We start from the raw sequence: 15,322 nt of genomic DNA, 5'->3' as shown, positions 1-15,322 counted from the left end.
AAAATACATGTAGAATGTTGTGTATGCATATTTTAAAAACTAGATATAACAAAAGCATAGAGCAAGTACATGCGATTTTTTCTTTTCTCCTTTTTGTTTATGTTTTCTGTTTTACATAAAGTACTGATTTTGTGAAGCAAAGAAAACCATAGAAGTTAAAACAAAAGGACTAATTTATAAAATCATAGGACTGTAATAAAATTTGGGGTTTATTTGTTAAGCTAGTTTCTAAATTTTCTGTTGAGGAAACTGAAGCACAGAAAAATTAACCTTCTTAAATATTGTAATTTCTCATTTTTGCCTGTCATAATAATGGCCATTTACTAAAGGCACTGCTCACATATACACAGCTTTGGCATTTCTATTACAACATATGTTTTATCTCATCAACTTTAAAGTTTTTTCTGTATAGCCATAATACCAAGGAGGGGGAAGAAGAGGAGAGAAGAGCTGTAATAAACATAATAGCTTTCATGTACCATTTGTCAAGCTATGTATTTTGTTTCATTTTAATTAATCCTCACATTACTTTCATGACATAGATATGATTCCCATTGTGTGGAGTAAAAGGAAGATCAAACAGATTATAAAATTTTATAAATCTTCCTTGTAGCAAACTATACAACTCAGATGTTTATACAGATCTATGTGTAACGTGACCTACAGCAGATACGCAGTAAATATTTGTTTAATAATTGAACTAATTTAGAAAGCATTTGGTTTGCATGGACTAGATTTTTTGTGTTTATCAATGGAGTGATGATCCCTTACTAAATTCACAGCTCAGAACCAACTTTGACCACAAGTATTTGAAGTTCGGATTCTCTAATAAACAAAATTGTCTTCTGTCATGGAAAAGATGATCACCACTTCTGCCATTTGGCTTTCTTGTTCTCTTCTTTATTGTACTTCAAAATGTTGAAAATGGTTTTCTAAAATTTTATTCATTTTGTTTGAAGCATGAGCACTCTTCTTTTTCAATACCACCTTTTCTACCATGTACCAACCTTTGACCTGCTAGCTTAAAATGTAGAGCTAAGTAATGATAGCTTACTTATTTAGTACTTTAATAAAAAAATATGATGTTGGAAACAGGTGGGACAGATATTATTACTCTCATCTTGACGATGAGGAGGCTAAGTCTCCACATCTACTGATTTGCTTAGAGTTATACAGCCATATTAAAACACAGGGCGAGGCCACAAGGAGAGTTCTGCAACTCCAAGTATTGTGTTATTTCTTCTATGTTTTATGAGTTGCTAATGCAAAGCCATTCTTTTTGTCATATTATTAATGGCTCATTATAAATTACCCTACAACTTGAGTTTCTACTCCGTTTTTACTGGATTTTTTCAATCCTTTAATTTTTTAGCTTTTGTTCTAGTCAGAGTTTTTAGTTGCATGAAACAGAAGCTAAATCTGGCTGATTTAAATGGGAGGAGAACATGCTGAGAGGCTATTGGGTAGCTCACAAAACTGTGGAGCAGCATGTTCAAAAACAGCTGAGAACAAGGGAGAAGGAGAAGGGCACCAGCTAAAATAGCCACCAAAATCATGCTATAGAACACAGGGCACTTCCTGGGCAGCAGATTCCTTTGCTGGTAAGTCTGGCTTTGCTGTCCCTGAAATTTAGATTTAAATATTGTTATAGCAACTGTCAATGCCCATTTCTAGGATGGGTTTTGACTGTCCCTGCTTCTTTGTGTCACTATCTCTGTTTCAAAGTCATGACATCAAAGATACTGAACCATGTCGGTATCTTCTTGACTTCAAAGTTAGGACTTTGAAGGAATGAATATGTCCAATTGGCAGAATGTTGATCATATGGTCATACCCTCACTTCAGAAAATGCTGAGAAACAAAGTATTTAAACCACTATCATTGGAGGAAAGCTCTGTCTCCCATCAAAATCATTAAGCCTCCACTTCACCTATCATAACATAAATGTTTAAATCATTGAAAGCCTCCCACCAAAACCAAGAAAAATGACAACATTCCAGCAACATTTCCAATTTAGTTTATATGTTCTTTCTCTGGTCTAACTTTCTTTGGGACAAGCAATATATTTAATTTACAACTAAGACTCAACTGTCCCTCAACCAATAATTTCCCTTATTTTTCAGCATTCTGAAGGTTCAGAACTCAATGTGTTTTATTCATCTCCTAAAAAATTATGCTTTCAAAGCTAGCCTCAATATTTTTTCAAATAAGTGAACTTTTTCAAGGCCTGAAAGAATGAATTGATATTTTACAAAATATTTTTGAAGTATAAAGAATATATTCAACATCTTTCCATGTCTTGGGGTTTTAATAGATGCCTTATTCTACTTTAACAATTTCAAATATTTCTTTTACACAAAATGTTTCTTAGTCTAATAACCCTTTCCTCTGCAGTATTTTTGAGCAGTGGCTCCGAAGGCATCGCCCTCTTCTAGAAGTTTATCCAGAAGCTAATGCACCCATTGGACATAACCGGGAATCCTACATGGTTCCTTTTATACCACTCTACAGAAACGGCGATTTCTTTATTTCATCCAAAGATCTGGGCTATGACTATAGCTACCTACAAGATTCAGGTAAAGTTTACTTTCTTCCAGAGGAATTGCTGAATCTAGTGTTACCATTTTCTTTTGAAATAGTATAAAACGTTATGCTTCTACAATGTTGTTCCCAAACGCTTTAAATTGGGAAAGAGCATTACAATCCTTAATTTATTATGAGTTTATTATCACAGGAATCAAATTCTGGGGATCTTTAAAGTTGTATTCATTTTGCTTAACATAGGGTGTTTTGTACATAGCAGCCATGGGAAGAACAGTAGAATCAGAAGGAAAATAAAAGGGTTTTGACACCCTGACTCTATCAGCTGATGGTAGTGGGATCTTGGGAAATTTTCTCTGCATCCCTTAATCTCAGTTTATTCACCTGAAATATTGGGATCAGAACACCTTGAATAATTATTGTGAGAATAATATGTTAATGAGCCTAGTACAGTGTGGCACAGGGTAAACATACAGCAGTTTTGGAATCGTCTTTGGGAATTTCTTGCTAGGGTTACGAAGAAAACTTGCCGAAATCTTGATTTTAGGCATAGTTAATATTAATAGTAGCTATTATAATGTTAATTGCTCTATGATGAAGATACCAATATGAAACAATATTCCTGCATAGAAGATATCAGTATAAAACAATCTTCCTACATAAAACCATGTCAGTATCTTCTTGACAAAATGAGGAACCACTTAATAGTGTTTGCCTCTATCTGAAAGTCCACTATGTACATATTCTTTACATGCATTATTAATCAACCGTATATGAAGTATTATTCTTTCATGATAGAGGTGAGAATACTGATACCCAGAGAATGTAAGTGGCTTTCCCAAAATCAAACACCAATATGTGGAGGAGCAAGAGTTCAATTCTAGGAGGCCCTCCTCATCTCACCACACTATACTTCACCTAATGCATAAGGGTTAATTATCAAAAACTGTGTGGCTTGTGGGCAGGAGGTATTTAACAAGCATTGATGTTTCACTGTACTCATTGATAATTCAGGAAACATAAACAAAATAAAGAAGATAAACAAATGAATGAAACTTTGCTCTCTCACTCTTGTGCTCGAATTCAGTAACACATGACTAGCACAGTTTCAGACCTGAAGAAGCTCCAGTGTAGAAACAAGGCAACTGCACAAGGAAGTAAAAATCACCAGGCTATGTTATGTGCTATAAAAGAGTCATAAAGAAAATCCCATAGCAGTGCTGAAGAGACAGCCGTAACTACTGAAGGGTTCACCCTAAAAAGAGAAGACAAGGCCCTGAGATTGCATAGGCAGGTGGGAGAAAAAAAGGGCCAGGAATAAGCTAGGCTACGAGAAGAGCAAGAACAATAGAGGTGGGAAATGTACCGTCGATTTATGGAATGCTGAATTATTCCATTCGAGTAGTGTGAACAGTGGAAAATGACACGAAGAAGATCGGTTGACCCCGTTTATAATAGTTAACACATACTAAGAATTTTTTATTTGCCAGGAACTCTTCTCAATGTGTCTATGCATTATTTCCTTAAATCTTCATAATTACTCTATGAAGTAGGTATTATTACTTCTTTTACCTTTTCATATATAAGGAAATAGAGTCTTAAAGAGTATAAATAAATCATCCCAGGCCATTTACCTAGTATACAGTATAGTATACATACAATTCGGGGCTAACAGGAGGGCCTATCGGTTATCAACCTTGTTCTGCCCTTTGAGGGACAATTAATGGAAAAGACAATGGGTTTAACTGAACTTTTTTGCCTTATCTGAATACTATAGCCAATAAATTAAATGCTAACACAGATGACAAAGGAGATCAGTTTTTGGAAAATCTTAAGATCACTAAGAAAAGAGAATTCTGCAAAGGGTGGAAGTGTGGTAAGAGGAGGGGCTTCCTGCACATCTCAAGTAACATGTTCTCCCTTTCTTCTGTGAAAACCACAGTACATAAAGAAAGGAGCTTATTGGTAATTATTTTTCAAAGATTTTCCATTTAGGGTTTTATAATTTAATCTCTGTTTCCACTTCCAAAACATGCTAGACTTTCATGGGTTCACACTTTTGAATATGCTATTTTTTTCTGCCTGAATTCTGACTCTGTTTCTCCATTTGTCAAACTCTCAGATATAAAAATCATTTTATACTTATACATAGTCATGTTTAACCACAGCTTTCCCAGAGTTACATAGTTTTTTTTTTTTTTCTATGTATGAATCTTTCCTGGATTTTATTCTCTCCCAAACCCCCAAAATCAGAGTTTATCTTGCAAGCTTCTCCATTCTAAGCAGCACATTTATCTGGTATGGACTGAAATAAATAATCAGTTTGAGTGTAAGTGATATTTATCATGAAGTGTCATTCCTCTTAACTAATATAAGTGAAACTTGGTAGAAAAAATACATCTCTTAACACTCAGGTAATTTTTGGATATGTATTTTAAAACACTTTTCAGGTATTCTATCACACCAGGTGTTTTTTATGTGTCTGTATTGAGTTGTTTATTCTTCACACACATTATTAGTCAACCATATATGAGGTATTATTCTTCCAAGGTAGAGGTGAGAACACGGATACCCAGAGAACTTAAGTGGCTTTCCCAAAATCAAAATCCAATATGTGGAGGAGCAAGATTTCAATTCTTTCAAATTGAAGGGACAAGATTTCAGTTAAATATCTTCACAAATTTTATAACGTAACAGAAATATCTTAAAAACTGCTTGCTGAAAAAGTCATTTATTTAGAGATATGCCTGTATCCAGGGGCCTATGAAGTGATAGTTCAGATGATATCAATGTGACAAGTAGAATTAACTAGTTGAAAAGGAGGGCATGATAAATTTGGGCCATATTGTTAGAATAATGAAAGTCACTGATAAATTTTAAGAAGGTTATAATCAAATTTGAATTTTCAAAAGGTTATCGCAGCTTCCGTGTGGAGAACACATTTTAGCAGTAGCAAAATCCATGCAGAAAGGCAGGGAAATGCTATTATAAAAGTCTGGAGAAGAGGTTAAGGTAGTTTAAATCACAGTGGTGGTGGAAGGAAGGGAGATAGAAAGCATGAAATAATTTGACATTATTTTGAAGGCAAAATTTACAGAACTTGGCAAATGATTTATATGCCAGGAGATTAGGAATGGCTTTATGCTCTCCGGCCTGTGAAACTGATGAATGGTAGTACAATTCCCTGATATAATAACAAGAGGAACAAAGAAATACATGGAGAACATTTACGATTTTGTTACACAGTGAAATGAAGTTACATGGGATGGTAAATGTGTCTCTTGAGAAGCTGGATACACAGGCCTGAAACTCAGAAGTGGTATCTGGCCCTCAGATCTGAATGCAATAGATATCAGCATATAAATTGTTAACTAAGCTAATTTTTAAAACTCTATGGAGGGGTGATTTTTATTCTGCTTTACAGGTAAGTAAATAGAGAATCAGAAAGATCTAGTGATTAATTTTAAACTACAAAGCTAGTAAGTATCAAATATTTAATCCAAAACTACATCACTCCATCACTGCATGGAGAAAAGGGTTTCCCTTTAAGCCCCATTAAGTCTTCTAGACATATGCTCCACCTCTTTGTGGCTTCCCTAGTAACCAAATGGATACTTTTTACTACAAAGGCAACACAATTTCCTGGATGAGCCAGGGGAGAGGAGGCTCAATGAGTCATATTAAAGGAGTGAAGGTATTTATTTCTAATTAAATTAAAAGAAACAAAATGTATTTGTAATGCCTTTAGAGTAAATTTGAAAATTTCTCTAAAAGTTAATTTTAGAGGAGTTTGACTTTAAAATAAGCAACAGCAGATACTCGGGAGGCTGAGGCAAGAGGTTCACTTAAGCCCAGAAGTGTGAGGCCAGTTTGGGCAACACAGAGACACTCGACTCTAAAAACAAAGCAAATCAAAACAAAACAAAACAAAACAGCTAAAGTAACCGCAATTGCCTATTTTCTATTTTATGAATTTATCCATATTGTTGCTTCTGACGTTACTTGCAATGAGTTTAAAATTTATCTCTATTAATAGCTAAATTTTAAGCCTACCAGCAAATTCTTTAAAATTTCTTGATATAATTTTGTTCAAGAGGATTATGATTCATCACCCAGCTACTCATGTTTATAAATACTTAAGTGGTTTCTGTAAAAACGCAGCTGATGTCTGCCATTTATCAAACATTTTCTCTTATAATTGAATTTAGTGATTCTTTCAAAAATTGAGTAGCAGGTGATTTTCTTGTTTGCGTAACTAATTTACAAGGTGAGACCAAACAGTTTTGGCAATGAAGGGTTGTGGCCTCAATGCTGGTGATAAATGTAATCTTGCTTTCTGCATAGCAGAAAAGCTCTCTATGGAGAGCTTTCTTTTTCCCGTACATTACAAAAAATCTGGAAATTTAATTTCAAAAATGAGAAAGGAAAACAATGTTCACAGGAACTGCACTGTCCCATTCTGCCAGTGGAAATTGATGAGACTTCTATCATTCATGGATTTGTTCAATAGCTCTGCTTGGCTATGTGTCTACCTGTGTGCATGCTGTTCCTTTCTGCCTAGAATGGGTTACCATCAGCATTATATACTCAAAGTCTAACTCATTCTTTTACTCCATGGGACAGTCTTCTGGGGTGCCTTCCCTGACTTCACAGACTGATGTAGGTGTTCTCTTCTCCATGATCCCTTTGTATTTTTTACATATTTTCACCAGAACAACATTACTCTTGAAATGATTTGTTTACCTGCCAGGTGCTGAGGGTGAAAAGATAAATGAGACAGAGTGCCCCCCGGCAGGGAGTGTATCTCAGTGAATATGTGATTTTTAAATAAATGAATAGGAGAATGAAAGATAAGACATAGTATGTTCTCTTGAGAGTTTGTGACAAGCCTTAAAGTAAGACGTGTATAAATAAATATGATAATAAATAGACATTTGTGTCAAATGTCACAAGGCAGCAAAGAAAGTAGTTTGAGAATCCAGAAGAGAGAATGGAGCTGAGTCAGCAGTTGCAGTAAGTTTGGAAAGAAAAAGTCCTATTGGAAGCTAGTTTAGTTGAATATTGATGAAATCATCATTTTGTCATGATAAGAATCAACAGCAGATGTAAATTGTTTTCTATATGATAGACATTGTACCAAGGGCTGCACATACATTGTCTAGTTCAATCACTGCAAGTAGACTCCTAACTCTTAAATTAGAGTAATGGTCCCTAACTACTTCATGTGTGTTTTGTGAATAAATGGGCATGTTAATGCCCTTTGGAAATGATAAAGCATAAAACAAATAAAAACTTACATAATTATTCTGAAAAGAATGAATGACAAGAAGAACAGAATTTCACACAGGGAAAGATGATAGAAAAATTATAACATGGGGAAAAACAGAAAGGTACACTGTTGGGGCTCAAAATTGGATAGCTTAGAAAGGAAGTCTGAATTTTAGTTTAAAGCCATTGAGAAATAAAAGTGTTTCGAAGACAGTTCCTTGGTAACAGTAAAAATAGAGAGCACTTGGAATGAATTGAAGTGGATAAATAATAATAATAGACGCTGGAGAACAGGACAGACATAGAAATAGTATTTAAAAGCTGTGAAAGCACTTGAGCCAAGCCTTTAACAAACAAGAAAATATTTATCACGTAGCCTCTATGTATCCTGCCTCTTGTTGGACATTTTAAATGTACTATGTATTGAAGCCACTAACAGCAATCTAAGCTAGGTATTGTAGTCCCATTTTCAAAATAATTTTAATATATATTAAAAACAGAAATTTCCAAGGTCTAGGGTTTACTCTGGATCATACAGTTCATGAGGGGTCACCAATATTTTGTCTGTATTCTAGCTAGTGAGAAAGGAAAAGGTAAATGGCCAAAGACACATTTTTTTTTTATATTTAAGGGAACTTCCCACAAAGTTATTTTTATATATCTAAATCTTTGCGGGAAGTTCCCTTAAAAAGAAATATATATTTTTTTTATATAAACATGCATTTATATTTAAATATATATATTTCTTTTAAAATATATTTCTATAAGTATATATAAATATATCTATTTCTTTTTAAATATATTTAAATTAATATATACATATTAGAATATATATATATATATATATATATATATATTTCTTTTTAAGGGAACTTCTCACAAAGTTTCCAAAAAGAAATATATATATATATAATTTGCTATAGACTTGAATCACATAGCTATGACTTGCTGCAAGGTAAGCCCAGGATGCACTCTCTTTTTTCTTCTATATCAAAAAATAAACGTATAGTATCTTCTGTGTATGTTCTACATACGTATCTTCTATATACCCATTATGGAGAGTATCTTCTACAAGGAATTGTTTTGTTACAGAGAATCCTTTTGCTCTTACTGAACAGATATTAAGTACAGACTTCCTCATTTACTCAAATTTTATAGTCTCCTAGATTATACAGTTCATATTTACGTAAAATTTAAACATCTCTCCTTAACTGCTATGTGCTTTAAATATGTAGTTGCTTGTGAGAATGAGATTTGTTTTTCATTATATTTATCTTTAGGTTAATTGTTGATGTACAGGGAATTTTAATTTAATCCTTCTCTGGCAGTATTTTATTTTTTAAATATGTATTGTCTGATTATGGATTCTCTAAATATATAATTATATCATCAATTATTTGCTTCAGATAGGTACTTTTTAATAGCATGCTTTCTAATTGTATCAGTATAAAGACATTCATTTTTATTTTGGAAAACTAATAATAAACACAAAAATTAAAATCACCTGTAAGCCTATTGTTAGATCGATCACTCGTTGTGCTGTTTTAGTCTCTATTGTGCTTTTTCGTATATTTTCCACATACACATAAATAAGATGTTAAGCATATGTTTTAATTAATTTAGTTTTTTTCAAATAATAGAGCATGTTATTTTACAAGCCAAAGAGTGCTCCAGGTCTTATAACCAAAGGCTTAGACCCCTCTATCAGCTACTGTAACCCTTTCAACTATTTATTCTGCTATTTGGTTTTGTATTTCTAAATAACAGGGGAATATTACTACCTATTAATACATCACGTTTATCTCTGGAGCTCCTCATGTTAATGACTTTAACTCTCTTACAGCTTCCATGTTCTTTACTCCATCTGCTCAGTATAGTATGATTATATCTGGGGGCAAATCCACATCTAGGAATTTCACTGTCTTTACTACTACAATATTATTTACGGTTCAACCGAACAGTATACTATGATTACATTTGTTTTCTGACATTATATTTTAATTGGAATTAAGACTTTATCTTTTTTATTTTAAAGCACCCGTCCCTGTTTATAACAAATTTTAAAAGGAACTGTAAATACCACCTCATAACATAGTGAAATACAGGTGATTTATAAATTTTTTCCCTGGGTGACATTTTTTGTGTGGGTCTCTCCTTCTCATTCCACAGCTGACATTCAGGGACATTCCTTCATCGTATCTTCTGGGTCCAATAACACATTCAGTCATTCAGTAAACATTTTAATTCTCTCATATGTGTTTCAGACACAGTACTGGATTCCAGAATTATATAAATGATAAAAGCATATTATTGGCCTTCAAGAAGCCAGTTTAATAGAAAAAAATCCACGTAATAGATAACTGAAATATACTGTGATGGGTGTAGTAACAGAGGAAGTGCTAAGCCAGGAATATATTGGATGCTCTCTCTCCCCAGTGTTACGTTCTTACATGGTTTGAAGGAATATAAGTAATCAGAAGGCTCAAGATTTTTTCTTGTTGAGAATTGTTTTTAAAATATATGCAGTCAAAATCTGTTGTTGCTTTTTTAAAGTAATGTAAAATTATTGACCACTGCTTACCAGTATTTACAATAAAGGAATCAATATACAATTGGAAAACATTCCGATGACTACAAAGTTATTGTTTTTCCTGGCTTCTGCTAAACCAGCAAACCAAATATTGAAAAGACTGAGTCTACATGTAAGGAATGAGTTAAAGTAAAGAAAAAATGTGCAAGTCAATATATGATTAAAGTTGTTCACCCATTTACGGCAGCAGGCTCTAAACTGCCAACATCTCCAGCCATCTAATTGAGTTCTTATAAGCCAAGTCTTACACATCCCATGAATCATTACCTTTCAGTCAATATAGCATGGATTTCAACATTTTGTCAAGTAATGGCTTGTTAGAGGAATCTTTAAATGTCCATTAAACTAAGCCTTGTTTAGATAATTAAAACACGGCAGGATCTGTCTACTTCCCTCATCTGGTTGGCGAGGTTGTTGGTAGTAATATAATTATTCCTTTTAGGAATTTTGCAAACAAACTGATCATTTATATGACTAAAGGTATAGAGAGGGATTCTTATCTGGCTGCTTTTAAATGATTCAATTTAAACTGTCCAATTAATTATAAAATCATCTGGTTAATTTGAAAGGTATGGAAAATTTTGAATTTAACTTGATGTGATTTATTTCTTAGGTTGCTCAGACTAATGACATCTCAAAAACATGGGCTAACCCATGATTTTTGTTTTGGTGAATGTTTAAAAGCAACAACACAAAAAAAACATTTACATATGAAATTTATGCATACACACACACACACACACACACACACACACACACACACACACGGGGTGGGGGGGGAGAGAGAGAGAGAGAGAGAGAGAGAGAGAGAGAGAGAACCCAGAATGGTCCTTAGGCTAAACACAAGTTCTGACTGAGTAATGACTATGGAAATTTTCCCCAACATTTAGAAATGCTGTTCTCTAATGCAGAGGAAATAATACATTACGATATCAAATGTTCTTTTATGATAAAGGAAGCAACTACAGAAAGCTTTTATTTGTTCAAAGTAACCAGTGGTACTGACAAAAACAAAACAAAACAAAACCAAACAACACACACACGCACAAAACCCAATTCTCCCAATACTACTTTTAAAATGAACGTATCAAAAGTGATTTTCATTAGAATGCCGTTATTTCTCCCCACTTGTAAATTAAAAGCTAAGACCCAGATTTACATATATGACACAATGCAAGCAATTATTAAGCTTCATCTTCTGCACAAGAATGCCAAGTTAGTCTCTCTTTGTAAAAGGCAATTACAATTTCAAGACACTTCCTATTTGCCTCTTTTGCCAGCACCGAGGTGGCCTGCTGTGAATATTTCCGTTTCAGGAGAAACGTCCCTTCTCCACTGCTGCCTGTAGAACCAATTACTCTTTCAGGATCAAGATCTGCGATGAAGCCTCTTGCTTTGTTGGCAGCATCTCTTTCCTTCTTGGATTTGCTGTCATTAGAGTCACTGTCCAATAAAGATTTTCTCTTTGTACCTTTTTATTTTTTAAATCAACTTTTTGAGAATTAAATGTTTCACTTAACTCTGGACAATCCAAATGTTCTGTGGGTTCCCAAGTACTGTTAACATCTGACATCCCTTCCACTTCAGGAAATACTCCACCTGCACCTGGCCTTTCGCTACACCTGGATCTTGGATCCAGTACTTTTTCAACAAGTTTTTTTTTTTGAAGATGGGGTTTCACCATGATGGTCAGGCTGGTCTTGAACTCCTGACCTCAGGTGATCGATCCACCCACCTTTTTTCCTTAAGTTCTTCAGGCTCTGCCTCTGACTTTTTACCCTTTCATTCTGTTTTCCTTTCCCCACTTTTTAAAATGATTTATTTATTTACATGTTTTGCAATGTAGTTTCATTGAAGGCTTTTGAGTTTGTGTGTGGGTGGCGCTGGGGTTGGTTGCTGTTTTTTGTTTTTTGTACACCTTAAGGACTATTACTCTTACACATATCAGGTTCTCTAAGCCCTGCCCCTCCAGGCTAGACTTTCCGTGTCCTGAGGCCCATAAAGGCCAGGCGCGGCTCTGCACCAGGGAGCACTGTCTTCGTGGTCCGAGCATCCAAGAGGACAAACAAAGGCCCAGAGCAGAAACAAAGGTTCAGAATGTCCGTGCTCCAGGGCGCTGCCACAGGGCCCACACCTATGCCCCTGCAGCCCAGAAACCAAGAGTGCCCCTCACCCCCAAAGCCTTGGGACAGAGGACAGAGGACAGCGCCGCGGGCCAGAATCTGTTGTTTCAAGATTTAAGACTGAATACAGAGACTGTTCAAATGCCCTGGGGTTCTAGGGAGGCTTCTAAGATTACTGAGCATTTGCCAACATTACTGTTAATGTTCGTCAAATAATTAAAAGACTGGATTAGTGAATGGTTAATGATATAACAGTGTTCTACTGATAACTACAAGTTGCTTTTTACAGGAGGAGATGGAAAAATCATAGGTAACATTTAATTGAGTACACACTATATACCAGGCACTGAATCACTTACATATTTATCTATATATATTCAAACCTTCCAACAAGGGGGGCATTATTTTCCTATTTTTCTGATGAAGCAACTGAGGCTTTAGAATACTGGGTATAACTTTCCTAAATTCTTACAGCTAGTAAGTAGCAGAGCTGGCCTTCAAACCCAGGTGTCTATTTCAAAGGACTGTGAAAGGATGAGGAATAGTGGTAGCGACAACGGTGGTAACACTAATAAAAACAATGATATGTCTTTCTTTTTCAGACCCAGACTCTTTTCAAGACTACATTAAGTCCTATTTGGAACAAGCCAGTCGGATCTGGTCATGGCTCCTTGGGGCGGCAATGGTAGGGGCTGCAGTCACTGCCCTGCTGGCAGGGCTCGCCAGCTTGCTGTGCCGTCACAAGAGAAAGGAGCTTCCTGAAGAAAAGCAGCCCCTCCTCATGGAGAAAGAGGCTTGCCACAATGTGTTGTATCAGAGCCATGTATAAAAAAAAAAGCTTAGGCAATAAAGTAGGGCCGAAAAGCCTGACCACACTAACTCAAAGTAATGTCCAGGCTCCCAGAGGATATCTGCTGGTATCTTTCTGTAAAGACCATTTGCAAAATTGTGACCTAATACAAGGTGTACCCTTCTTCCAACTCAGGTGGAACACATCTGTCTTTGTCTTCCTGTTTTGACTCGGCCCTTTTAACATTTTTCCCCTAAGCCCATACTTCTAAGGAAAGGATGCTATTTAGTAATGAGAAACTGTTGCTTGTATCTGAATTAAAGTGCTCTTATTAAAAAATTGAAATAATTTTGATATTTGCCTTCTGATTATTTAAAAATACGTATTTTTTATTGGCCCCATCTTTATTTTAAGAAAACAGTGACAAATCTACTTTAACTAAGTCCTTCAGGCTTGAGAAACACATTTTTATTTTCTTCAGAAAGCATGATATTTCCCTATATTTTACATTTCTGCTCCAAAATATATTATGGACTTCAAATAGAAAACAACCTTCAGCTCTTTCCTGTCATAGCTCTGATGATATTTTTTAAGGTCACTGAGAACAAGGTCCCATCCTCTACAACACATCCAGCTAAATGCCTGTCTCAAGATGTGTCCATTAAATATTTTAATGATGATAATTATATTAACAACTTATCGACTTCTAAGAACTATTTTTTTTTATTAGAGAAAGTTTAAATACAACCAGACATTTGAAGGTTGAACAATTATCTGAATATTAGCCTTTCTGCGGTCCTAGGAAAATAACTCATTTCTATTTTCCTTGGCTATTAAGATTTTAAATTAGGATGTTCAGATACTCCTACTACTTAAACTTTGGGACCCTACTGATTTCCAAAAAAAGTTCCATTGGTATTATATTTGTATCATAGCTATGCATAGCATAAAAGACTAGGACCAGTGGGTAGAAGTTATAGTGGGCCCATTTTAGTTCAATAAGAGGAAACTAAAATTTAGAACTTCCGAGAGTTCTAAAATTGAAATGGCCATCTTTGGAAAACAGTATGTGGTTACTACAGGAAGTCTTCACACATTGGATTGAGTGGCTGATTTGACTTGGAATTGATGGAGAAAACTTAAGCAGTGAGACTATATTGTATTTATATATATTGGCTCAGGATTCTTACCAACTCTTTCCCCACTGTAAAGCAAAGCTAACCATGCTCTATAGAAAGTGGCTGTTACTCTTCCGTATTACTTCAGGGCTTTTCACCATTCCTTCTTCCAGCCTTCCAACCAAATTCATTTACTTTGTCCAGGTGTCCCCAGTCTCTGCAGTTTCCCTACACCTAGTTGTGCTTATCTGCTTAGGGTTTTCAAATAGTATTTCAGTTTGACTACTTTTGTTTCAAGGATCATCTCTGAACACCATACTTTATCTCTCCCTTGGTGGCATATTAAAGGTGGACCTACTCAATCCAGGCTCCTAGAAACTTCTCTGGGCCTGGCATCTGAATCTCTACATCTCTGGAAACGTAGTTAAGACAAGGCCCGCAGGTCTTTATCGAGTTCCTTTTAGACACAATATTCCACAACCACTGAAAGGTCTGAAGCACAGCATTCTGACAGTGTAAAAATGCATTTAAAAATAAATTGGCTGAAAAATTTGAGCTCTTGGAAACACCTTTATCTTTGTAAGACTGACTGAAAATCAAGAACACAATTTTTTTAAAGGATTATTTTTCATTTAATCCCATTTTAGATTTCAAAGAGAGGCAAAAATCATCCTACTTTACACACGGGTCAAGTGATTTTGGCTAATTTTTAAATCTCCAATAAATAAAAATTTACAATTATTTCTGAAGTTATCATTAATGATCAGAAATTACTAACAATTACTAAAGTCGGTAATAGAGCAGCAGTCATCTCTGACTCCTATTCGTTGTTAGACATAAACTAGCATGTCTAATTTCTGATATCTAGTGGAGGAAAATCTGGCAAGAAGTG

At 35.0% G+C, this 15,322-nt stretch overlaps 1 protein-coding gene across 1 annotated transcript in view; it reads left to right on the top strand.

Annotated features, from left to right (window-relative positions):
* TYR (tyrosinase) overlaps positions 1-13,744 on the top strand; it is a 95,687-nt gene extending 81,943 nt beyond the window's left edge. Inside the window, exons 4-5 of the mRNA XM_003935082.3 lie at positions 2,395-2,576; positions 13,125-13,744. Of these exons, the coding sequence (XP_003935131.1) occupies positions 2,395-2,576; positions 13,125-13,351 (409 nt within the window). The 3' untranslated portion in view covers positions 13,352-13,744. The remainder of the gene's footprint in view (positions 1-2,394; positions 2,577-13,124) is intronic.
* The last annotated feature ends 1,578 nt before the right edge of the window (positions 13,745-15,322 follow it).

Source organism: Saimiri boliviensis, chromosome 6 (assembly GCF_048565385.1).
Source record: "Saimiri boliviensis isolate mSaiBol1 chromosome 6, mSaiBol1.pri, whole genome shotgun sequence".
NCBI classification, from domain to species: domain Eukaryota; kingdom Metazoa; phylum Chordata; class Mammalia; order Primates; family Cebidae; genus Saimiri; species Saimiri boliviensis.
This window is presented reverse-complemented; position numbering and strand designations above follow the sequence as displayed.